At 41.3% G+C, this 24,140-nt stretch overlaps 1 protein-coding gene across 4 annotated transcripts in view; it reads right to left on the reverse strand.

Moving 5' to 3' along the window:
* Window positions 1–15,127, reverse strand: part of COL9A1 (collagen type IX alpha 1 chain) — a 68,643-nt gene extending 53,516 nt beyond the window's left edge. For 3 of the 4 annotated variants that reach the window (XR_009558635.1, XM_060283257.1, XM_060283258.1), the window contains exons 1-6: window positions 14,997–15,127; window positions 7,611–7,688; window positions 6,873–6,893; window positions 5,358–5,432; window positions 5,062–5,097; window positions 4,864–4,926 (exon numbers count right to left, since the gene is read on the reverse strand). Coding sequence is in view for 3 of the 4 variants with exons in the window: in XM_060283257.1 (XP_060139240.1) it covers window positions 4,864–4,926; window positions 5,062–5,097; window positions 5,358–5,432; window positions 6,873–6,893; window positions 7,611–7,673 (258 nt within the window). In the remaining variant the exon portion in view is untranslated. Of the gene's footprint in view, window positions 1–4,863; window positions 4,927–5,061; window positions 5,098–5,357; window positions 5,433–6,872; window positions 6,894–6,955; window positions 7,306–7,610; window positions 7,689–14,996 lie in introns of those variants that run through there. The other variant, XM_030859200.2, reaches the window with a different exon arrangement.
* Window positions 15,128–24,140: the final 9,013 nt, after the last annotated feature.

Consider the following 24,140-nt stretch of genomic DNA (forward strand, 5'->3'; position numbering starts at 1 on the left):
ATGCATTCACGTAGCTTATATAGAAAACTATTTCACTGATCACCACTTTTACATTTCTCTACATCAATTATTTTCCCTCATAACTCCAAAGAGCGAATCAAAGGAAGCAGAAAAGAATGAGTTGAAAATGTTAATTACTGGAAATTTAGCAAAGAATAAAGTTATCAAACACACACGGAAGAGTTTTTGACAGGCTGAGATTTTCAATCTCCCCAGTATAACTGTAACGCTGTAACTTGGGAACAGGTCCCAGCATCTTAGTTGCTGAGCACCTATGGTAACGGAACGTTGGCTTTTGTATTTCAGCAAACAAACCATTCCTGCAGGGGCACTCTGGTAACACATATGGCACATGGGTTGTATAAACCTCAGGGCATGTCTGACGAATGGGACGTCTGATGTCCACTCTATGCATATACCCTCCAAGACCAATCCTGGTCAATTCCCACACGCACAGCCAGCTAACCATCTTCACTCAGTGATTGAAATAACTGACAAGGTTGGAGGACAGTAGCTACTGTATATGGTAGAACTTCAGCTCCATAATAAGGAAGCAGAATGGCCGGATACCCTGGAGGCTGCTTCCAGTCGCTTCTTATTTATACTGTCTTCCATAGACATGATAAACTATGTCTAAACACTAGGAGGCTCTTTGAATGAATGAAAATATATTCTGGTGTCTGATAATCCAGTGAACTCTTTTATGAAATAGCCATGTAGAAAAGCATAAGCTCCATGAGGACGGGACTGTGTCCATTACAATCCTAGCACATTGTCCCAACATCTAACACACTCTCAGTACACGACTACTGAATAAATTACTTTGGGTGTTGGGTGGAGGGATTTCACACCTGTCCTTCCACATCATCTTTACTTTCGGTTCAAATCCCAACTCTGGCACTTAATTGCTGTGCAACCATGGTCAAGTTGCTCAACTGTATGTAGCCTCAGTTTCCCAATCTGTAAAATAGCTATAATGTTAATATCTACCTCATATGGTAATTTTGAACATTCATTGGGATATTACACACAGAGTGTTTACAACAGTGCCTGGCAGAGCGGACACTGAGTTATGTTAGCTGTTCTTATCATCATCATCATTGTGTGGTCAGACTACACTAGATGCTAACGAAGAGTTCACAGGAAGTGATGTTTCCTGCCCTCTGGGAGCTTAAAACCTCATTCAGAAGGGGTTCTGCAAATAAACAAGCAAAAAGTTCTAGGTATTAACCACGGGCACTGTGCTTCACAGTCCCCCTCACATTTTTTTTTTTTTGCCGCCTGACTAGTTCCACTTACACTGACCTTTCAGAGTAGTTTCTTTATTACTCACTATCCTAATCATATAACATCTATCAGGGATGATAGCTGTATACATTCAGAGGATGTTCTAACCTCTTGCCTGTAAAAAGTAGCATGGCTTAACTATAATTCCTGTACTTCATTCTAATTCCTCTTCTCTGTATCTGAGACGGATGCTATACGAATGCAAAAAAAATACTGCTTTACAGAGCTCACTAAGCATGCCACAGCAAAAGCGCCTATAAGAATATAAGTTATGAATGATAACAGCACAGCTGTCCTTTGGGAGCAGAGCTTACAACCAAGCTCTGACGTCTTTAATTTTACACGTCTATAAGGGAAAAGAATCAACTTACTAAAGTCTTAGCAGGAAAGGAGGGATTTTATATGGATGTACATAAGTCTCCTACAATTTACATTTACAGATGCACGCATACAACTCCAACTTGCAATCGTTCTTATTTGTCAAAGAAATGACTAGAGGAAAATATTGGCAGCGGCAGAAAGAACTGCTTTCATATGAATGCTTATGAAGATTAAGTTCTATACGGGACGATAGTAAAGCCAACTGTGTTCTGAAACTTCCTGCCTCTGTCTGGCAGAGCACAACAGCCATCAACAGTAATTTCCTTCCCACATTCCAACCATTCAGCTCAAGAGACCCAACACATAATCCCACAGGATTAGCTGCCATGACTCGTTTACCTTTTCTGTCACGAATCCACTTGATTCAGGTTAATTACCTTGAAGCCACGTTCCTTTCAGATCCTTCCAAACACCATCGATTAACCATTTGTTAACATCACCAAAAAATACCGCTTTGCCATGAACCAAGGTTGGAGGGTTCAGATCCCACCACTACACTTAGGTTCACCTACCAAGAAAGATAACTCACGCTTTCCCACTTACTTAGCTCTCAAGCCCAGAGACAAACAGCAAACTCTGATCCACTTCTGGTATTTCATTAGTCTCAAGGTCTATTCTCAATTTAGGGTAAAAGGTCTGTTTAAAATGTCAAATGTGTCAAAGAGTGGAATAAAAAAAACTTTTCAGGTCAGGATTTTGTAAGCTGCATGTGGTTCCATTTCAAACTTTGGTGAACATGAAATTGATACCAATATTTACAAGTAATTATAAACTATCAATTAAAATATTTTTACTATCCATTGAATTTTTAATATCATATTTCTTGGTTGGTAATTCAGATAACAAAAATTCACTATCATTCTTTTTCTCCCTATTTTCTCCAAATATTCATCTATTTAAGAACCTCATTCATATCTGCATGAGGCAAAGCTATCTGGAAAGAAAGTGACTCGAAAAATCAAGAAATCTGGTTTCTTTCACCATCTTAGCCACTGAATAACTCTGGGCCCCTGGGGGAACTACTTGTCCTCATAATTATTCAGTGTCCTGGTCTGTGAAGAATAAAATTAGCCAAACCTACTTTCCAGCTTGTTGTAAAGTTAAAGGAAATAATGTTTGTGACTGCATTTGAAAAAAAAGTTCTACTCAAATGCAAATTAGTATGGTTCATTTTTTGCTCAGTTCTAAAAATGCCCAAAATACTGGCGCACACACGACTTTCTTACTTTATCTCTCCTTCCTTTCTCTTTCTCTTTTTCTCTTGCTTTCCTTTGCAATCCCAGAAGATTGATTCAATGCCCTCATCAGTGTCTCCCTGAGGACCTTCCAGGGTCAAAGTTCTATGATATAAGAAACCTTACTATTTTACACTTTTTAACTTTGGAAATCTGATTTGGAAATCTGCACTGTGGTACTGCAACTATAGACAAAGGAGAAAAAAAAAACTATTTGTAGGTGTTATTTACATTGTACTTCTGAAGATTTTGAAGACCTTTCATTTGTTTATCCCAAGTTTCTGTTTAAGCGTGGAAATTACTTTATAAAGCAAAACCAGGCATTGTCTTTATTCTTCTTTACAGGTGAAAAATTTGTTGCACCTGCTACAAAAGCACCATAATTCTAGTCCTCTGTCTGAAATTATGGCAACTCAATAGTGAGACAAGACTTCAGGCCATTGGTTTACGCTTCAACCGCCACAACAATCAATAATAATGATAGTCATTTAATCATCAATTTTCTTTTCACATAAAACAAGGTCCACGTTTCAAAGGAATGCAGAAATAAATCCAACCTGTATTGGGCTACTGGTTTACTTAGTGGCCTTGTATTTATCAGACGTTTTTGTTATCATGTGTCATAAGTAATTCACGGAGTTTCAAAGAAAAGCTTGATAGCCAACAAGTTATATCATTTCAGTTTGTATTATACGAATATTGGTCCCTGGGAACCTCATGCAGTGCCACTTTGCATACCTAGAAAGTTCAAACTAGGGCCTTTGAAGCATAAAACAAAGTCGATATCTCCTAAGGCGATGAATAGCATAGACAAATATTTTCATTATGCTAATCTCGATAAAGAAAGCACATCTTAGTAACCACTAACATCTAGCTGTGTGGTTTTTCTTTTTCTCAAAATGAAGGCTCTGTCTTAAACTCCAGTCAAAACTTCTCGGAATCTATAATCATAGGTTTTCGGGTGCTTTTTTTTTTGATTTAGAAAAGTCCTTAGTTGGGGGAAACCACATGAGATGGTAACTTGAAGGATAACTTGAGGGACCCAGCCTTGTCTGTTCTCTGAGAGCAGGCGCTGGGTCTTACTTCACTTCGTATCCAGCGGCAAAGTCAAGGAGTGGCCTGCAGTGAGACCTCAATAAATATCAGTCCAGTGTACGGACAGAGAAGCCGAGAGGCCTGAAGTCCTTTTACTCTGAAGAAATGTTACTTAGTGTTAGGTTTATCACACGGCTCAGCATCTGAGCGTCCCTCCTATGCGGGGGAGGCAGGTGTGCTGGGGGGTAGGCTGGGGAGAGGCTGCTGCTTCCCGGTCTTCAGGCAACCCTAGTCAGCTTATTTCTGTCAGTGACGTCAGCCAAGAAAACACCCGTGGAAAGAGAGAAGACTAGTTTTGAATTTCCTCTTCCACGTGTACTGACCAGTTCCCTGCCCCAGCCCTGCTTCCACCCACCCCCACTCACTTCAGACCCTCCCCTCAAGAGCATCTTTCTCTTCTCTTTTCCTTGGGATTTAGGAGAACCCCAAGAACCTTCCCCTGCAGGTTCCTTTTCTAAATGCATTTAGGGGGTGCCGGAAGGCAAGGGCAGAGACGGCTTGCTGGGAAGCCCCTGCAGAGGCCAGTCGGATCCCTCCTCCCCGGCACCGGCTGAGCAGGGGAGTGGACGGTTAGAGGCAGGAACCGGTACCCACCTATGTTTTCTGAGAGCAGGAAATGCCAGCGCTGCGTGCTCTCCCCAGGGAGCTGCGCGGAGCCTCCACCCTCGAAGACCCATGCGCAGAAACGGCCACGTCCGTGCCAAGCCCGCGCGCAAGGCCAAGTTCAGGGCCACAGCCCTGCTGCAGCTGGGACCACGGTCACCCCCATCCCTGCAGCCTGCGCCTCTCTACACGCACACACACACACACACACACACACACACGCCTTGGGCCCGGCTGCGCGCCCCCAGTTCCCACTACTCACGTCTGCGCCCGGCGTGCCAGGTTTGCCCGGAGCTCCCGGCTTTCCCGGCTCTCCCGGGGGGCCCTGGGCAGGGAGGTCGCGAGGCAGGGAGAGAAAAAAGGAGAGAAAAGGGGGCAGAGTTGAGACTCTTCTAACGCACGTGGCTGCAGACCACGTCGGAAGGAAGGAAGTGGAGGGCCAAGGCGCTGATCCACTTACCGGGGGGCCCGGGGGACCCTTCGGACCTCGGTCACCCTGGAGGACAGGAGGAAAGGGAGAGCAGTCCGTGAGAGGGGGGCGCTGGGGACCCCTCCGGGAGAATCCCTCACAAATCGGGGACGGGGACGGGCTAAACGGTGCTGGTCCATGACCAACTGGGGTCACAGGACACGTGACCTCCTCCCTCCGAAATTCCCAGGCTTCCAGGCTCACCCACGTCCCATCCCGCCTTTGGGTGGGGGGCTCCGTGCGCTCTCAAAGAACCCACCCGAGCCGCTGGGGAAGGTGACACTTACGTCGATGCCGTCGATGCCCGGGACTCCAGGGGGGCCCGGCGGCCCCGGAGGACCCTGCTCACCCGGGGGTCCCCTCTGACAAGAGAGCGCACATGGATTAGTAGAGTACGTGGGGCAACGACGCGAAACTGGACACCAGGGCCGAAGGCCCCCCGCGTGGCCCGGTAAAGGCATTGCCCTGCAGAGGCCGGGGTTTGAACCCAACATAACACGGGGGGATCGAACTTCCAAGGGAACTTCTTCCCCTCCTCAAGGTTCTCAGTGAGGCTGACAGTGAGGTTAGAGCACAGTCCAGGCCCCCAGGGTGGAGTCCTCACGTCTACAGAGCATTCAACCGAAGGGGGCTTGTGAGGAAGAGGGGACCTCTTCCTCAAGGGATTCGATCTTGAAGCTGGTGGTCACTGAATACCTCGATTTAATCGGTGATTGCGGGTCAGTGTTTTGGCCAAAGTGGAACAGGTAGGAGCGGAGGCGCTCCAGCCCAGATCAACTACAGTGTCATTCTGTAGACCTTCCTGTGCTCAGGAGAAAGCTGGGGGAATCCTCTCAGGGAAAGACAAGGGAGGATGGGGGCGGGTGGGGAAAGCGGTGAAACCCAGCGAGCGCCTGGCCCTCTTTCAGATCCGCCTGCAGCGATTCTCTTGCAGGAGGTCTGGGCACCTCGCTTCAAAAACACCCCAAATTTCAGGCTGACCCTAGGGTGTGACCCCTTTTATCGGCTGCAAACAGCTCAGCTTTGATGGTGTTAGAGGGAAGGCTGGCCTCTGAAATAGTTTGCACACGTTGCTTAGGGAATGTGAGATTTTTTTTCTGTCTCTCTTCTAAATTTAAAAAAAGAAAGAAAGAAAAAAGCTTCATTCTGATGAAAGGAAACTTGGTTTTTCTAAACTCCGGGGACCAGACAGGTTACAATGGGGTCTTTGTAAGTGAAACCTCAAACGGCGCTGGCTCCCCTGCCCCCGCGGGGTCCTGTCCTGGGCGGAGGGAGGAGACGCCGAGCCTTCGGGAAGCTGCCGAAATTTCGAGGCGAGTCCGGGCCGCGGGTCCACCCTGACCAGCGGGCACAGTGGGCGGGATGCAAAGTTTGCTGGAACACCGCCTACTCACGCTGGGCTGCCCTGGACCGCGCCAGGAGGGGGAGGGGACGGGGGAGGAGAGGGGGAGGGGACAGGGGAGGAGAGAGGGAGGGAAAGGGGGAGGGGATGGAAGGGGAAAGGGGAGGGGAGGGGAAGGAGGGAGGGGAGGGAAGGGGGGAGGGGGAAGGGGCAGGGGAAGGGGGGAGGGGCAGTCAGGCTGAAAATTAAACCCCGGCTTCCAGCCTCCGCCGGCCTCCACCGCCTGAGCCTGCAGTATGGGGGCCCGGTGGGCGAGGGGGCGCCCTTTCCGGGACCGTAGGGGTCACCTAGGGCCCCCGCCTCCCACCGTGCTCGCCGCAGGATGCGCGGGGCCCGGCAGCCCACGGGGTGCTCGGCACCTTCCCTGAGGCTCCCCCGACGGCTGCGCCCCCTGGCTTACCAGGTCGGTGGTCTCGCTGGGCTGGAGAAGAAAAGATGGGGAGACAGTGGGAAGGCGTCCCCCTAAACCCGCGCGCAACTTACTTGAGCCACGGACAGGCAGAGCCCCGACAGCAGCAGTCCCAGCCCGAGGGCCCCGCGGTCCCGCGCCGACCAGGCCATCCCCGCCGCGCGCCGCTAATCCCCGGGCCCGCCCTCCACGCGCGCACAGTGGCGCTTGTCCCCACAAAGAGCGCCCCCAGACAGAGAGGCCTAAATTCCTCCTGTTTGTGAGTGGCCCCGGAGAGGGTCCTGGGGATTGGAGGAGAGCTTGCGGGGCCGGGAGGACGGATAGAATGACAACAGTCCCTTTTAACCCCTTCCCCGCGGCCGCTCAGGCCGGTTCTGCACGCGCCCCTCCCGCCCCAGGGCAGCAAGCATCCTGCTGTCCTAGGAGCCAAGGCGACGGCCTGCGTGCCACTGAGGGCTGCGACCGGCAGTGTTCTTGCGGAGATGTTTGCGAGGGGAGAAGGGAGGGTCGTAAGCCACCCAAGGCAGAAACAGACACCCCCGCCCCAAGGTGGTTTCTACCCGCCCAGCTGTGGGTGGGACCGGTGCTTCCTTACTGTCTATCTGGTCTGTGCTGCAAAGCCTGGATTCTTTAGAGAAAGAGAGTGGGGAGGGGGGGATTTTGAGGAGGTGGCGAGAGCTACGCTGGGTGGAAGTGGTCTTTGCAGGTGGTCCAGGGACTCGCTGTTACCCTCGTTGGCAGCTCCTGGCAAGTTTCTCTCCTGGGTCGCAGTGGGTCACAATGAATCAGCATCCACTGGAGTTCAAACTGGGGAAAGACAGCAGCCAGTCAGTTCAGGTTTTTTTGGAGCACAGAAGCAGGTCACTTAAAAAGGAGATGAGTTTGTAAGTGTGGTCCAATGGTTAAGTGTCTGGTCACCAACTTGAACTGGTTGACCTCAGCGGACCAGGACTTTTGTTCCTGAATACCATTTTTTTTCCAATAGAAACGGGCTGCAAACCCTTCCCACTTTTCTCCTATCATTGGATGTAGATGACTTTAGCTCTGCACTGCTCCAGCACAGCCCTGGGCAGGAAACCCATCACTGGCACTGACTTTCTATTTCTATCCTCACCACAACGTTCAAGAGGTAGATTCTGTTAAAATGAGTCTCAGAGAGAACAGGAAACTGTCCTAGGCACCAGCCAATAAGTGTCAGAGTCTGGATGGGATCCCAGAGGACATATGCACTGACACTTCACACGGGAAAAGATTAGAAACAGAGGCGGCACCAGGAATAAAGTAGAGAAAGGAAAATTGGGTCCTGGGAGAATATGCGTGCTAGACATTTGCCACAGAGTGTCACAGCTTAAAATGGAAATAGGAAGGTCTGGAAGTGGAGGGAATGAGAGAAATTTAGGACTCAGGAAAAAAACAAGGTAATAAAAAATATTTCAGTTTAATTCATTGGTTGAAGAGATATAAAATTCCTAGACAATTGAAAGTCAGGTGTGTCTTGACAACCTCTTACCTTTTAGCAGGTGTTAAGGGAGAAAGAAGAACAGGAGAGAAACAGAACAAAGGAAGAGTGGCCAGGTCTGAATCTGAAAGCCTCAGGTGAGAAGGTTAAAAAAAAAAAAAAAAAAAGATGTACCCCACAGGAAGCCTGCCACCAAGTGCCACTCTGGCCCCTCTTCAATGAGGAAGTTCCTTGTCAGGCATTTCTGTTTGGATCCATGTTTCTTGGTCAGTTGATTCTCCTGACATTCTGCACATGTCCAGTTCCCAAATCTAAACATAATGTCATCTAAATATAAAGTAGCTTAATGTAAGGTAATCTCTTTTCTTTCATCCAATGGTGATTTGCACTCCATCCCTCCTGCCAAAATGACTCCATCTACTGGATCTAGAATCAAGTTAGACACATTTTTCCCATTGTTCCAGAAGCAACCAGAGTTGAAGTTACTGGATGGAAGGTCAGAGTTGGAAGGAATGAAAGATGAAGTCCTTTCCTTCTCCCCACAGACGAAGGGAAAGTTAACCAAAATTTTATAAAGGGGTGAAAATAAGACATCAAGCTTTGACATTCCTGCATTGGTGCCCCTTCTCACAGGCCCTGGAATTCTCCTCTTCCTCCATTTTTCTTGTTTCCCTCAACCATACTATGCCTTTTCTCCAGAAAATGTGGACACTGGAAAAACGAATTCAGTGAGATGAAAAGAAAGTGAGCAGCTAAATCAAGACATATTTTAGGGTGGAAAGTTATCTACAAATTGTATGAAATCTATGCTGATCTGCATGTTCTTGGTGTGAATTATTTAACAATTGCATATTGACATCCTACAAAAGAACTGCTTTCCAAACCACACAATAGCTTGCAGCTAAGGAAATCACTTTAATCAAACACTTTGTTTTGCATCATAATAGTCTTGTTTGCTTGGGAGGGATTTTATCTTGGTTCTGTTCCAACCTGCAGAGGAAACTGTAAAAGGAAGATGAAAGAATGGAACAACCTTTTCCTTAATGACTACTAAGTACCCGGCATGCCCCCAACAGCTCTTGGAGGCCAGTCACACACGGGTAAAGGGGCTCAGAGGGGTTAAATCATTTGCCAGGTCGCACAGCTAGTAAACGTCAGAGCTGACATTCCCAATGTTCCTGACTCTAAAATAAGGACTTTCTCTGCTATCCCGGTCAGCCTCCTTGGAGAATGCAGCATCTCTCCAGAATGAATCATGATTTTCTAAGCAGGTAACCCATGCGTGTGGTGATTGAACATTTGTACTAAAGATGAATAGAAAAGAAGACAGACCTAGAAATTAAAACTGCATAAACTTACTTCCTACATGTACTAGAAAACTTCAGAACTCGACAAATAAATTTTCATAAGAACTCAAAACTCACCCTACTTGCATGCTTGTTATAGAAACAGATCCAGAAGCAAACTTTCTACTGTTCCTCCCAAAACTGACAGCCGTTTCTATATGCAGTTACATATTCATGTGTATGACAAAATATCACATAGGAAATGTGATTTTTTTTCCTCAGTGACCAGATAAAAGTTTTACCAGAATAAGAAAAGGTGCCTCCCCTTCCCTGACTCTCAAAATAAAAGAGACCACTCATACAATGTTATTCACTAAGTCCTTTGTGAATTGGTATCAAACTAGGCATGCATTGTATGTGGGTGATTCTTTGATTCTCAAAAATAATTCATACCTTAACCGCCTTGAGAAATTTTAATTATATGGCTAACCAGGAAACCTATATCCTTTGTTTAGATAGTTCATTAAAGTTACTTATTGCAAATGCAAAGTAATTCATTAAGCTATTTTCTCAAAAATGTAATTCTGTCTGGATAAATAGGTACACCTGTGTAAGTACGCACGATGCAGTTGTGGTGCAGGATAAGGGGGAATGGAATGGAATTCACTTGTGAATACAGGCTGGGTTGTGACAGAGTGTCACCCAGATCAGAGGTTTCTGAACACATCTGTGCTTCCACATAAACACCACCTATGCACTAATAATCATCTATACAACAACCGTTTGGGGGCATACAATATGAATTCTAATTTCCATGCTAATTATTTTGAAGGAAGATTGGCAGAGTTCCCTGGTAAAAGTCACTCTCATTATACATCTAAAATGCTGATTTCCACACATCTCTCATTTTCATACCTGGAATCATTCTTCACTTTGAATACCCATGAACAAAACATATGTGACTAATGTTTTAATTTAGTCCGTCAGCAAACATTTTTCAAGTCCCAATATAAGCCAAGCACTAAGGAAATATTCTACGGGAACCAGATATTCTCCTCCCCATAATGGGCTTACAGTATGTGACACGAAAAAAAAAAATACAAGCAGAGAAATAAAAAGTTAAAAGTTTTTTTTAATCTGTTAAGCAGAACATGAAAGGCCCTAGGACAATCCATATTTCTCAACGTAAAATACCTCTGCATTGTTTCAAGGCAAACTGGGTTGTGTGAGTGTAAGTTGTCTTACATCTGCCTAGATTCATCATTATCCAATTGTTTTCAATAGGACTCTGAGGTATAATTCTATCCCCTAAGCTAGAGTAGGGTCCAGCTGACAACACATTAAACCAAGGAATTTTGGCCCCAACTCTCTACTCTTTTAATAGGGCTAGAGATTTCTACTTACTTTGCTAGGTTATTGACAAATATTAATAAGGTACTTAAGCCATTCAGAAGAACTAAACAAAAACTAATAGCAGACAACTACCTTTTCCTCCGAGAGAGAATTTTAATGACAAACTATGGAACTTGACTCTATATTAAGGAGAATGGCACAAGGCTTAATATTTTGCAAACTGAATTATGATTAGATTTTATATACATTGCCTAAAAACTAGCCCTTCAAATATAAATTCTTTAATAGGAGAGGTGATTCATTAAGCTTTTTGTCTAGTCAGTAGCAACAAAGATTTAAAGAGATACTTGAATTCACAGATCTCGTCCTTCTTTTCAGTTTATGATGACATGTTGTTCTCTACCGTCATAAGGGACCTCCTCTGGGTGAAGCTTCCTGGTTGCTGAGCTGGAGGTTCTGAGCTGTGACAAAATCAGAAATTCCCCTAACTTTGTGTAGACTAGGCCATGCGGTTCCAGACTTAGTGCCAAGAATGTGGTTAAATATGAGTGGGCAACACTCATCCAAATCACACCAAAGGCAGAGGCAGAATGGTGAAAGGGGAAAGCAGTGGACTTGGAGTTAGCAGACTGGCAACTAGTCATTTACTCATTTTTTAAGTCAGCATATCTTTGTATAGCACATTCATGTGCTTCAAGAAAGATAGTATGGAAGATACAAAAATGTTTAGTGTATAGGACAGTATCTAAGCTGAAAAATGTTTTTGAAAATAAATACGACAGCAGTTGAGATGAGAAAGATATACTTCTGGCTAAGGTCATCAACAAGGGGATCATATAACATGGAATACATAAGGAGGGACCTGAAGGCATTTAAGGTTTTCATAAGCAGAGATGGGGAGGTTGAAGGATAGAGTTCTGAAGAGAGGAGGTGACAATAACACCAACAAATTGAACCTAGAATAAATGAACACGTTTCCAGAAACATACAGACTGACAAGACCGGGTCAAGAAGAAACAGATAATTTGAACAAACAGATCACTAGAAGTGAAATCGAATCTGTAATTTTTAAAAAAATCCTTACAAACAAAAGTCCAGGACCAGATGTCTTCACTGGGGAATTCTACCAAACATACAAAGAAGAACTTATACCTATCCTTCTCAAACTATTCCCAAAAATTGAAGAGGAGGGAACACTCCCAAATTCATTCTATGAGGCCACCATCACCCTGATACCAAAACCCGACAAAGACACTACGAAAAAAAAAAACTACAGGCCAATATCTTAGATGAATATAGATGCAAAAATCCTCAACAAAATATTAACAAACCAAATCCAATAATACATAAAAAGAATCAGACACCATTATCAAGTTGGAGTCATTCCAGTGCCACAAGGATGGTTCAACATACACAAATCAATCAATGTGATACACTACATTAAGAAAACAAAGGATAAAAATCACACGATCATCTCAACAGATGCAGAAAAAGCATTTGACAAAATTTGGCATCCATTCATGATAAAAATGCTCACCAAGCTGGGTATAGAGGGAACATATCTCAACATAATAAAGGCCATTTACGACAAACCACAGCCAACATAATACTCAACAGTGAAAAGCTGAAAGCCTTTCCTCTAAAATCAGGAGCAAGACAAGGATGTCCACTCTCACCACTTTTATTCAACATAGTATTGTAAGTCCTAGCCACAGCAATCAAACAAGAAAAAGAAATAAAGTATATCTAATTTGGAAGGGAAGAGGTAAAACTGTCACTATTTGCAGAGGATATGATACTCTGTGTAGAGAACCATAAAGTCTCTACACAAAACTATTAGAACTAATAAATGAATTCAGCAATGTAGCAGGATACAAGATTAATATACAGAAATCTGTTGTGTTTCTTTACACTAATAATGAGATATCAGAAAGAGAAAAAAAATCCTCTTTAAAATTGCTTTAAAAGAATAAAATACCTAAGAATAAATTTAACCAAGAAGGTGAAAGATCTACACTCTGAAAACTATAAAACATTGATGAAGGAAATTGAAGATGATACAAAGAAATGGAAAGACATCCCATGCTCTTGGATTGGGAGAATTAATATTGTTAAGACGGCCATAATACCCAAAGCAATCTACATATTTAATGCAATCTCTATCAAAATACCCATCACATTTTTCACAGCACTAAAACAAATAATCCTAAAATTTATATGGAACCATAAAAGACACAGAATTGCCAAGTCAGTCTTGAGAAAAAAGAACAAAGTTGGAGATATAACCCTTCCAGACTTCAGACTATACTACAAAGCTACAGTAATCAAAACAGTGTGGTACAGTATCAGCACAAAAACAGAACATAGATCAATGGAACAGAATAGACAGCCCAGAAATAAACCAATTAATGGTCAATTAATCTATGACAAGGAAGGCAAGAATATACAGTGGAGAAAAGACAGTCTCTTCAACAAGTGGTGCTGGGGAAGCTGGACAGCTACATGTAAATCAGTGAAATTCGAACACACCCTCACACCATACACAAAAATAGACTCAGAATGGCTTAAAAACCTAAATATAAGGCATGATACCATGAAGCTCCTAGAAGAGGACATAGGCAAAACATTCTTTGACATAAATCATAACAGTATTTTCTTAGAACATTCTCCCAAGGCAAAAGAAATAAAAGCAAAAATAAACAAATGGGACCTAATCAAACTTAAAACCTTCTGCACAGCAAAGGAAACCATCAACAAAATGAAAAGACAACCTACAGAATGGGAAAGAACATTGTCAAAGAATGCAACTGACAAGGGATTGATATCCAAAATATACAAACAGTTCATATAACTCAATACAGTATGGAAAAACAAACAATGCAATTGAAAAATGGACAGAAGACCTAAATAGGCATTTTTCCAAAGAAGACATACAGATGGCCAATAAGCACGTGAAAAGAAGCTCAATGTCACTAATTATTAGAGGAAATGCAAATCAAAACTACAATGAGCTATCACCTCACACTAGTCAGAATGGCTACCATCAAAAAGTCTACAAGTAATATATGCTGGAGAGGGTGTGGAGAAAAGGGAACCCTCCTACACTGTTGGTGGGAATGTAAACTGATACAGCCACTAAGGAAAACAGTATGGAGGTTCCTTTAAAAAACAAAAATTAAAATTAAAAAAAATAAAACCTACCATATGATCCAGGAATCCCACTCCTGGGTATATATCCAGAAAAAAATGAAAACCCTAATTTGAAAAAACACATGCACCTCAATGTTCCTAGCAGCACTATTTACAATAGCCAAGACATGGAAGCATCCTAAATGTCCATCAACAGATGACTAGACAAAGAAGATATGGTACATATATACAATGCAATATCACTCAGTCTTTTAAAAAATGAAATTTTGCCATTTGCAGCAACATGGATGGACCTAGAGATTGTCATACTAACTGAAGTTAGCCAGACAGAAACAGACAAATATATATTATATGACATAACTCTTATGTGGAATCTAAAAAATAATACAAATGAAGCTATATACAAAACAGAAACAGACTCAAAGACATAGAAAACAAACTTATGATTACCAAAGAGGAGAAGGAGGAAAGGAGGCACAAATTAGGAGTATGGGATTAACAGATACAAACTACTATACATAAAATAGATAAGCAACAAGGATTTACTGTATAGCACAGGGAAATATACCCAATATCTTACAATAACCTATGATGGAATATAATCTGAAAAAAGACTGAATCATCATTACGCTGTACACCTAAAGCTAATGCAATATTGCAAATCAACTATACTTCAGAAAAAAAAAAAAGGTCTCCTCTTAAGATGCTCCTAAATGCTCTGTCCTTATCTCCCCCTCCAATATACTGTCAAAACTCAGCCAAAGAGATGCTTTAAAAAGAAAACATGTTGTTTATCTAGCCCAATTATCTGATAGCTTTCTATCTCACACATGACAGGAAAGCCAGGGTGCTGACAGTGTCTCTCACCTTCACATCATGGTCCCTCTCCAGCCTCAGAGCCTGCTTCTCTCCGTCTCATCCCAGCTACACTGGTCTCCATGCTTTCCTCAAAGACAGCCGACAACACTAACACAGTCCCTTTGACTCACTCTCTCTTTGTGGAATCCTCCTCCCCCAGATAGTATATACGTGCTAATTCCCCCGACTCCTTCATGTTTTGTTTTGTTTTGTTTTCTCAAGGAGGCTCTCTCTCTAGGCACTCCAATTGTCTTCTTTTTTCTCTACAGCAGTTATGACCACCTGTCATACTATAAACCTATTGATTTACTCATCTGTGTTCATCACCTCTCCCTAGAAAGAATGTAAGCACCATTGCAGCTTTAATTTCTGTCTATAACTTAGCAGATGTTTAGTAAATAGTTACTGAGTGTTAATAAATGAATACATAGAAATGGATAAGAAATATAATGAAGAAAGTATTGTTAGTATTTGCCTTCTTGTTTGATTACAACTCAGGGCAAGCCCCTTCCCCTGTCTGGGTTTTCATTTCTTCATGTATAGACTGAGAGGTTGGAACTACATAGACTTAGTTTCCTATAGCTCTGAAAGCCCATGATTCTATGGATACCATGTTGTAACCAAAGAAACTAACAACAGAGGAATTAACGTGAAGAGAAGGGAAAATGCCGTTGAATGAATCTCTTGCTTTCTAGTCACCCAGTCTACATAACAAAGATTCTTTATGATCTTAGTCTGTATACATTTTAGGAAAAATAGAATACTAATAACAACGATTTTTTTTTTCATTGCAACAGTCTGGGCACAGCTGAAGCCAATAAAAGTTTTTGTACTTTCTATTTTCCATTAAAAGCAAGTTTGGCCGTCGTTTAGTTTTCACTCTGGTTGTCCTTAGCACCTTCCCCCATCATGGCTCCTCCTGTGATAGCAGCTCTATTTTCTGTGCTCTTCTTGTTTTATTGCCACCTAGTGCAAGATCCAGCGGATGTAGCAAGCTAGGTTTTATCTCTGAAAGACTAACAGTCAACGTTCAAAAATAACCTGATCAAATCGCACCAAAGTGTTATAAAAAGTATTTTCTATGGATATGTACAGATAACACTACCATTTCTTTCATATTTTTTAATACTTCCTAGTGAAAGAGTATTTGTAAAAAGCACTTGTCAAAAGCAACGTAATAAGCAAACAATAGTTTAGATATTTTGCACAGTAGATAATGCATTTCTTAAATGACTGAAAACATAACTTTCCTATAATATTTCTCAAATACCAGAAATAATATTAATCACAACCTCATAATTTATCTTTCCCATGTTATCATTCATGAAACGTTCTTTGTACACTGGGAAGTTAGTATGACAATTCTGTGGGATAGAGAGAAAGACATAGCTTCTCCATCCTGGGTTTTGCTGGTTCTTTCTATAATATTTGCTCTCACATTTTCTCTGAATTTGAAAAAAATAACATAGAGCAACACGGTTGAAATATAATTTTTAAAAGCATTATATCTGTCTGATTAATCATGTTCTGCCTTGGTTTATTCAGAATATGCATAGGTAAAAAGATAAAGGGTTTTCCTCGTGCACTGTTGGTGGGAATGTAAATTGATACAGCCACTGTGGAGAACAGTATGGAGGTTCCTTAAAAAACTACAAATAGAATTACTGTATGACCCAGGAATCCCACTACTTGGCACATACCCAGAGAAAACCATAATTCAAAAAGACACATGCACCCCAATGTTCATTGCAGCACTGTTTACAATAGCCAGGACGTGGAAGCAACCTAAATGCCCATCGACAGATGAACGGATAAAGAAGATGTGGTACATATATACAATGGAATATTACTCAGCCATAAAGAGGAACAAAATTGAGTCATTTGTAGAGACACGGATGGACCTAGAGACTGTCATACAGAATGAAGTAAGTCAGAAAGAGAAAAACAAATATCGTATATTAACACATATATGTGGAATCTAGAAAAATGGTACAGATGAACCAGTTTGCAGGGCAGAAATAGAGACACAGATGTAGAGAACAAACGTATGGACGCCAAGGGGGGAAAGCAGGGGTGGTGGTGGTGGGATGAATTGGGATATTGGGATTGACATGTATACACTAATAGGTATAAAATGGATAACTAATAAGAACCTGCTGTATAAGAAAATATAAAATAAAATTCAAATGTAAAAAAAAAGATAAAGGGTTTGAATCATGTATTTGTAAAGCCATATATACTTTCATCCTCCCTCAAAGAAGCCCAAACCCCTAATGTACATCCCTGAAAAGGTAGAAAGCCTTACTTTGTTTTCTAATGGAGCCGTACCAAATAACTCTCCCGGGCAACCACGTTGCCAACGAACAATAAAGAACCTGCCATAAAGTCACGTTTTTATGGTATACTGCCAAGAAACTGAGCTTTGCCTAAAATACAGGCACAAAGGCGAATAGAAAATATGGAATTTATGGCTTTGGAGTCAAACTATGTATTATAGCAGTACTTTGGGGAAAATATAAATACTCTGAGCCCACTAACTAACCACGAATGATGCGAAGGTGTTTGAGCTGTGCAGCACGGGAGCAGCTGCTCTGCAAGTCTTATGTAAACCTCTTGCAACTGGTTTCCTTTTCCAATTTAGAAAAGGGAAAGAGACAAAAGATGGGCTAGATCGGGAGAAATCACAAACAAGCACAATATAAATGAGTCTCTTAGTGTTAGCGCCCCATCAAATGTTGTGTTCCACTGCCTTTTTATTATGCAGTTCCTAGGGTTACCTTTTGACATCTGTTAATACCTTTAAAAGGGGCGTTTGCTTTACTAAAGAAAAGCAAGTGCCGATCCTGAAAAAAGTATTTAATTAATGTGGAGTGTCAAAGATTAGAATGAATCTGATTTCATGAAGGAAAATAGAAAAAGGCACTGTTACTTGTTGCTTTCATGTTAGCAGCACATTTCATTTTAATCTAAAATCTCTCACAAGGAATACTGAAGACTTGCTGTCTCCAAATCAAGAGAAGAGTGCCCTATCAGGATACGTCCTCTACCACTCAGAATACACAGATCCCGCTGTTCACCACTCTGTAAGTCTTCCAAGAGACAGTCGCTGCAGTCATTGATGGCAGCTTGAGATTTCAGCCAACGTGAGATCATCGGCCACAAAATAAAAACAAGGGCGTAGGGACAATTCACGGGCATTTGGGTTTGTCTGGGGACTCGTATGAGCACTTGACTATTCTTAGTCTAGAAAAGTAAAGAGCAGTGTCGGAAAACTAATAAAGCTAGAAAAGGTAAGAATTCACAGATATGGGAATTCCCACATGAGAATTCCTTTTCCTAGAACACTGGACTTTATCTTCTCCTGGGTAACTCTCCTCTCCCCCTAGGATTCCTCTCAAAGGCCACCTCCCACAGGAAACCTCCTTGGACTTCACTCCCATGCCTCCCTGCCCCCATCTGAGTGAAGAGCCTTTTCCCTGTGCCTCCCTCCACTTTCCTGATCCTTATCATGTTATTTTGTCATCGTTTACTTATCTCAACCACTCACCCTCCCAGGAACTGGGAGAACAAGACCTGTGACTTGTTTAATTCTCTACACCCAGTATAGAGGCAAAAACTGAAAGCTCACTAGGGACTTCCCTGGTGGTCTGGTGGTTAAGATTCTGCCCTCCCAATGCAGGGGGCACGGGTTTGATCTCGCTGGCTGGGGAACTAAGATCCCGCATGCCCTGCGGTGTAGCCAAAAAATAAATAAAAAACAAAAGCTCACTAAATGAATAACAAGTAGGACCAATGTCTGAGGACATGTTTTATACTGCACAGTTTCCCTTCTTTTAAAAAAATTTATTTTATTTTGTCCTGCAAAGTAAATTCTGAAAAATCTATGCAAATCACAAATACCTTCCAAAATGAGAATGATGAGATCCTTTATAAGAAAAGATATGTGGTTATTACATATGTTTCTATTTTTCTCAAAGGAAAGTTAGTTGGCATAGACAAAATAAGGTAGATTAGAAATTTTATGCCTAACACTGTTTCTTACAAGCCAAGAAACCTACATGAAGCCATGTCTTCAACTGAAAAATAGAGAGAATCCAATCTGTGTTTGCTCTCTTATGAACTTGTTGAAAGGATAAAGTAAGTTAATGGGAATAGAAGTATTTTTAAAACTTTTACATTGGTATATTAGGGGTATTAAGATGCTAAAAAAGCATAAATGGGATTTAATTACGTAGAGTTTTCTACTTCTTTGTCTTATACAGGGTAAAAGTTGAGGAATATGTTTTGGTGACAAGTTTGAGTTTGACATTGTCACAGTCTGTCCTTGGACGTAAGTAGGATATTTTTGGACCTATAACCTTGATCTATGTTAGTTATGGTTACCACCACCAACCACATCATCAAATACAGAACTTTAATGACACGTTAGACCCAAGTCTCTTTTGTGTTTCCTCGTGGTAGAGTCAGAATTCAGTACAAAAGAAAAAAATCGTTCATGCCTGTTCCAAATACTTTTAACATGGACAGTGTGCTGACTTTGAAAAGCTCCTTGGTGGAACAAAAGTGAAATGTAACACCAGCTGCCGGCATCTTAGTTGCATTCCTGCACACGGCAGAATAAAATTGAAGATAACTGTCCCAACTGGTCTCCACTGTGATGTAAGACCACATTCGGCAGACAACCTACAGTCAGCTGTAACATGATCGGCTAGACTATAATATAACGAAGTAATACTGAGACTTTACTGCTCTGGCCATCAGTCAACTTAATAGCATCCTAGCATGCAGAATTCAGAATTATAATGACTTGAAATGTTTTTCAAGAGCAATGAATTAGTAAATCAATTATACAAGTACTTGACTGCTATCCATCACAGTGAGGACATACCCTCAGGTCTCCTTCCCTCACTTATGGTCCAGAAGTGACACAGACATGGCAGAGGTTGTGTGGTCTGAAAGCCACCCCAATGCCATTGCAAAGGTCTTGCTGCACAAAATTTCAAGATGGCATCACGATGGCCCACTGGCTTTCTAACCCAGCCACTTGAGTGTGATAACTCACTATTTGGAGGAATACTTTCTCGAGTGCCTACAAGTCAGAGCAGTAACGTGGCAGTTAAAAATTGCTTCCTGTCCATCACAGAATATAGAAATTTCACACTATCCTTCACACTAGTCACACTTCTTCCCTTGAAAATAAGTTATTTGAACAATTCCATTACTGAGATGCCCGATAACCTTTCTTTCTTTGGACAAGTGCACAGGAACCATTCAAAATCATTGTGTCACCTCTGCTACCCTCCATGATATGAGTTCTGTGACTACAATTTAACAGCTCTGTACGAGAGACAGAAGTGGGGTGGGGGGGGGAATCAATAGTTTATTTATTGAGCTCTAAATTCTTTTGTTTTTTCCAACAGATCACTTGTCCAGTAAGATATAGTTTTTAAATTCCCGTAACAATATTATGAAATATCCTTTAAAGGACAGCTCAGTGAAAGTTTAACGATTCAAAATGATAGAACTATATGGTACTAGTTGGCACAATTATTGTGTCATCATACAATTCCTTACCTTTATATCCATGGGTCTCTACAGCAAAATCACGAACAGAGCTCTAAAATCCTTTATTTTCATAATATGTCATGCGAGACCTACTTCTAAATAAAGAAATATTGTGCCGTCTACATGATTTTCATTCTTGTGGGTCAGATACCATACAGCCTCCTAACCTTGCCTCTCACCTGCCCTCACCACCCCCCATCACACACACTCACTCACATTTTCACACACACATTTCATCCAAACCAGCCAGGCTCCAGATCTTTGAATGTGCCTACTTACTCTCTTACTTCTTTTTCCTTTAATGCTCTTTCTCTCAGCTAGAATATACTTTCTCCTCTTTTTACCAATTCAAATCCTTCCATTTCAAGGTTTCATTGCTTCTGAGAAGCATGGGATTCTTGACTAACTGAATCCACCACTCATCTTAACCTTACTTTGAATATGCTCATTGGTTATTTATAAGCAATAGGTACCACACAAGTATGGGTTTCTTTCAAGTTGCCTCAAAGGATTCTGGGTGCTCCAGGTGGGCATGTAGCATCTCCCAAGTAGACCTCAAGCTCCTTAGGATGAGGAAACATCTACTCAACTTGCTCTGATTCCCCATTCCATCTGGCAAGTGTTTCTGCTCAAAAAATGCACTGAAGGCATCTTGCAAAACTGCTTGGATGACTTTTAAAGATAAATAACTGTCCATTGTTTAAGATATTCGAATGATTTTTAAAGATGTCTGAGGTATTAATTTTCACCAATCTGGGTTTGTTTTAATCTCCCACAGTGTACGTTTGTATACTTACCGGAACAGAAACTTGAGGATTATCCACAAGTTTTCCCAGCACAGCAAAGCCATCGACATCGATCTGGCCTCTTGGCTTTATAGGTAAGGACTCGATCCTGTTGCAGTCAACAAAAAGAGTCGCACTGCTCCTTTCCACGCCAATCATGATCTTATGCCACTGGGAATCAAACAAGGAGGGCAAATTCGAGAAGGTCACAGTTTGGAGACTTCCATCCAGTCCCTTGTATGAAAACGCAACAGATTTTGTTTCGCCATTAATCTTCACGCCAACTTGCTCCTTCCCCGAGGAATCTTGAATCTGCCAAACGCTCCAGTTCTTTTCAAGTGTGCTTCCAGTCATCCGAAAAGTGGTTAGAAAGGAGTATTCTTCAGGCAGCCCACTGGGATATAATTGCCTGAGCAAAATTTTAAGACAGTAAATGTAAACCTTGTTTTCTGTACCCAAGCATATTACCGTATTTCCTAATTATGCTGTTTTAGATTCTAGACCTACAGAAAGGCTCCAGTGTGAAAAACCATGTACAAGTTGTTCTTTCATGACTGTTCATAAAGACCTTCACTGAAGTTCCTTCGTGTACATTAATGTTTCATCTTAAAATACACATCTTAAAATCTTAAAATACACATTTAAAAAAAACCCTCCCTCATAGCTAAGGAGTGTTCCCAAATGTCACATAATCCCAACAGTATTACTATTTATGCTACCTAAAGAGCTACTATTCAGCAATTCCACCTCAAAAAACACATTCCGCCAAAAACACATTCTTGCAAAGTTCTGGGCAACATTCTTCCACAAATGAGAGAAGAGATCATTTGGAATCCAAAGCAGCTCTACCAGTTTAGGACACCCTTTAATTAAAGCGGGTTCTTGAAATTTTATTTTAACGTAATATGTTAGGATTTTTTGTTATTTCCATAATTGCTTGGATTTTCCCCTCCCCTAGTATAACCTAGACTCATAAGTACTTTGAGAATCGGTCACTTGCAGACGTGAGAAACCCCTTCACACTGAGCGTGTCTGTCTTTTCCAAGGACTTCAGTGTGTTAAAGTAGCAGCTGGTTGCTTGTCACTGGACATGTGACAAGGGAAAGGTGACCAGTTATTAATTCTCTACTCCAACCCAGTTGTTCCTCAATCTGCCAGTTAAATCTGTATCATGTCAACTTCCTTTACTGCTCTAAATGGCTGCATAAGACTTCATTGTTCCTCCTGCATCCCCCATCTCTGTGAGGTAGCCATCTGGAGCTGCACCAGCTACCTGGGTCTTCTGTTGATGCCAAGTGGCTAAAAGCTGAAGACCAAGCTTTAAAAAATCAGGACACAGTAAATGTAAACATCACCGTTACATCTTTACCTTCAGGGGCTTGAAGGTTGTTTCCTTCTACCTTCCTCCTTATAAGCATAGAAAATTTCCTAAGCAAAGGAGAAATCCTAGGAAAACTAGATGCCAATTAATTTTGTTTGAACAATTACGGACCAGGATCCAAAGTCCTAAATAAACTTCCTTCAGGTCAAACTCCTGTTTTACGGCCCTCTTCTTGTGTAAAGAAGAAAAGGCAAGAAGAAACAGCTAAGTGGATACTGGTTTAATTTGTTACAACCTAATATGAATAACATAAAAAATCATTGTATTAGCATATGCACTCTGCCCGTTACTTTAAAATATATTGCTGGGGTCGAAAAGTTCTAAACCAAAATTTTCCTCAGCCCCAAATGTTTAGCTGTCATAGCTAGCTGTCAACTATGTCAACAAATGTCATTGCTTTGTTAGTTTTATAAAAATAACAAAAATGTGAAAGCTTCATCTGAGTATTCTTTTATCATCCAAGTACTTCTTTAGCCATTATTTTCTAAGATGACTTTAGTTTTTATTTATAACACTGGGTGAATTCAATTTTCAGTTCATATTTTTAATTGATTACTGGTGATGTTTATTATTCTTATTGCAAAGCTTTCAATTTGCTAAATATATTTTACGTCTGTCAAGTGTACAGGAGGTTTAAATATGTACATTTTAGAAGATTCAGTTTGGAACTAAAGAAGAAAAAAACGTATGCAAGAACTATTTACTATCCTATCTTCCCAGAAAAAGGATGTCTAACATATCTATTTTGATATTTGTTTTCAATATAGATTCTGTTTGTCATTTTGACTTTAGGTTTCTCAGATTACACCTATTCCAGAATCTTCTAGAGAAGAAACTAAGGTTCACTAATGACAGTGTAAGACATTGCCTACTTTAAATTAATATTGATATGTTAGTATTGATAATACTAGATCCATACACACATCCTTAAAATATTCATGCCCTTTGATCCAATACTTTTCATTTTGGAAACTTAAGAAAGTAATCACAAAATGGTGAAACAGTTTTATTTATGAAACATGTATTGCATCATTTGTAATGACAAAAAGTTGGAAATAATGTAAATGTTCAATAAAATAGTAATTGTAAACAGTGAAAAAAAGATATTGCCTACTGTGTAATTGTAAAACCTTATGGAAGTTTATACATCTCATTTAACCAACCTTGATTAATTTGGAGCTAGGAGGTAACTTAAAAGTCTTATTCAATGGTGAAATTTGGCAAGTCTCCATTTAAATTATAATTTTTTTTTATTATTCTTTCCAACCAATGACCTGAATTTAACTAGATACTTAAAGAGTTTTAGGGGGAGCCCAAGATAGTTATTGTTGAGGTGTGAGTTTTTCCAAGAAGGAAGATAATCCTAATATTTTATCTTCTCTACCTTAAAGCATTAATTTTCTAGGCTTTTAAAAACATATC

Source organism: Globicephala melas, chromosome 14, assembly GCF_963455315.2.
Source record: "Globicephala melas chromosome 14, mGloMel1.2, whole genome shotgun sequence".
NCBI lineage: Eukaryota > Metazoa > Chordata > Mammalia > Artiodactyla > Delphinidae > Globicephala > Globicephala melas.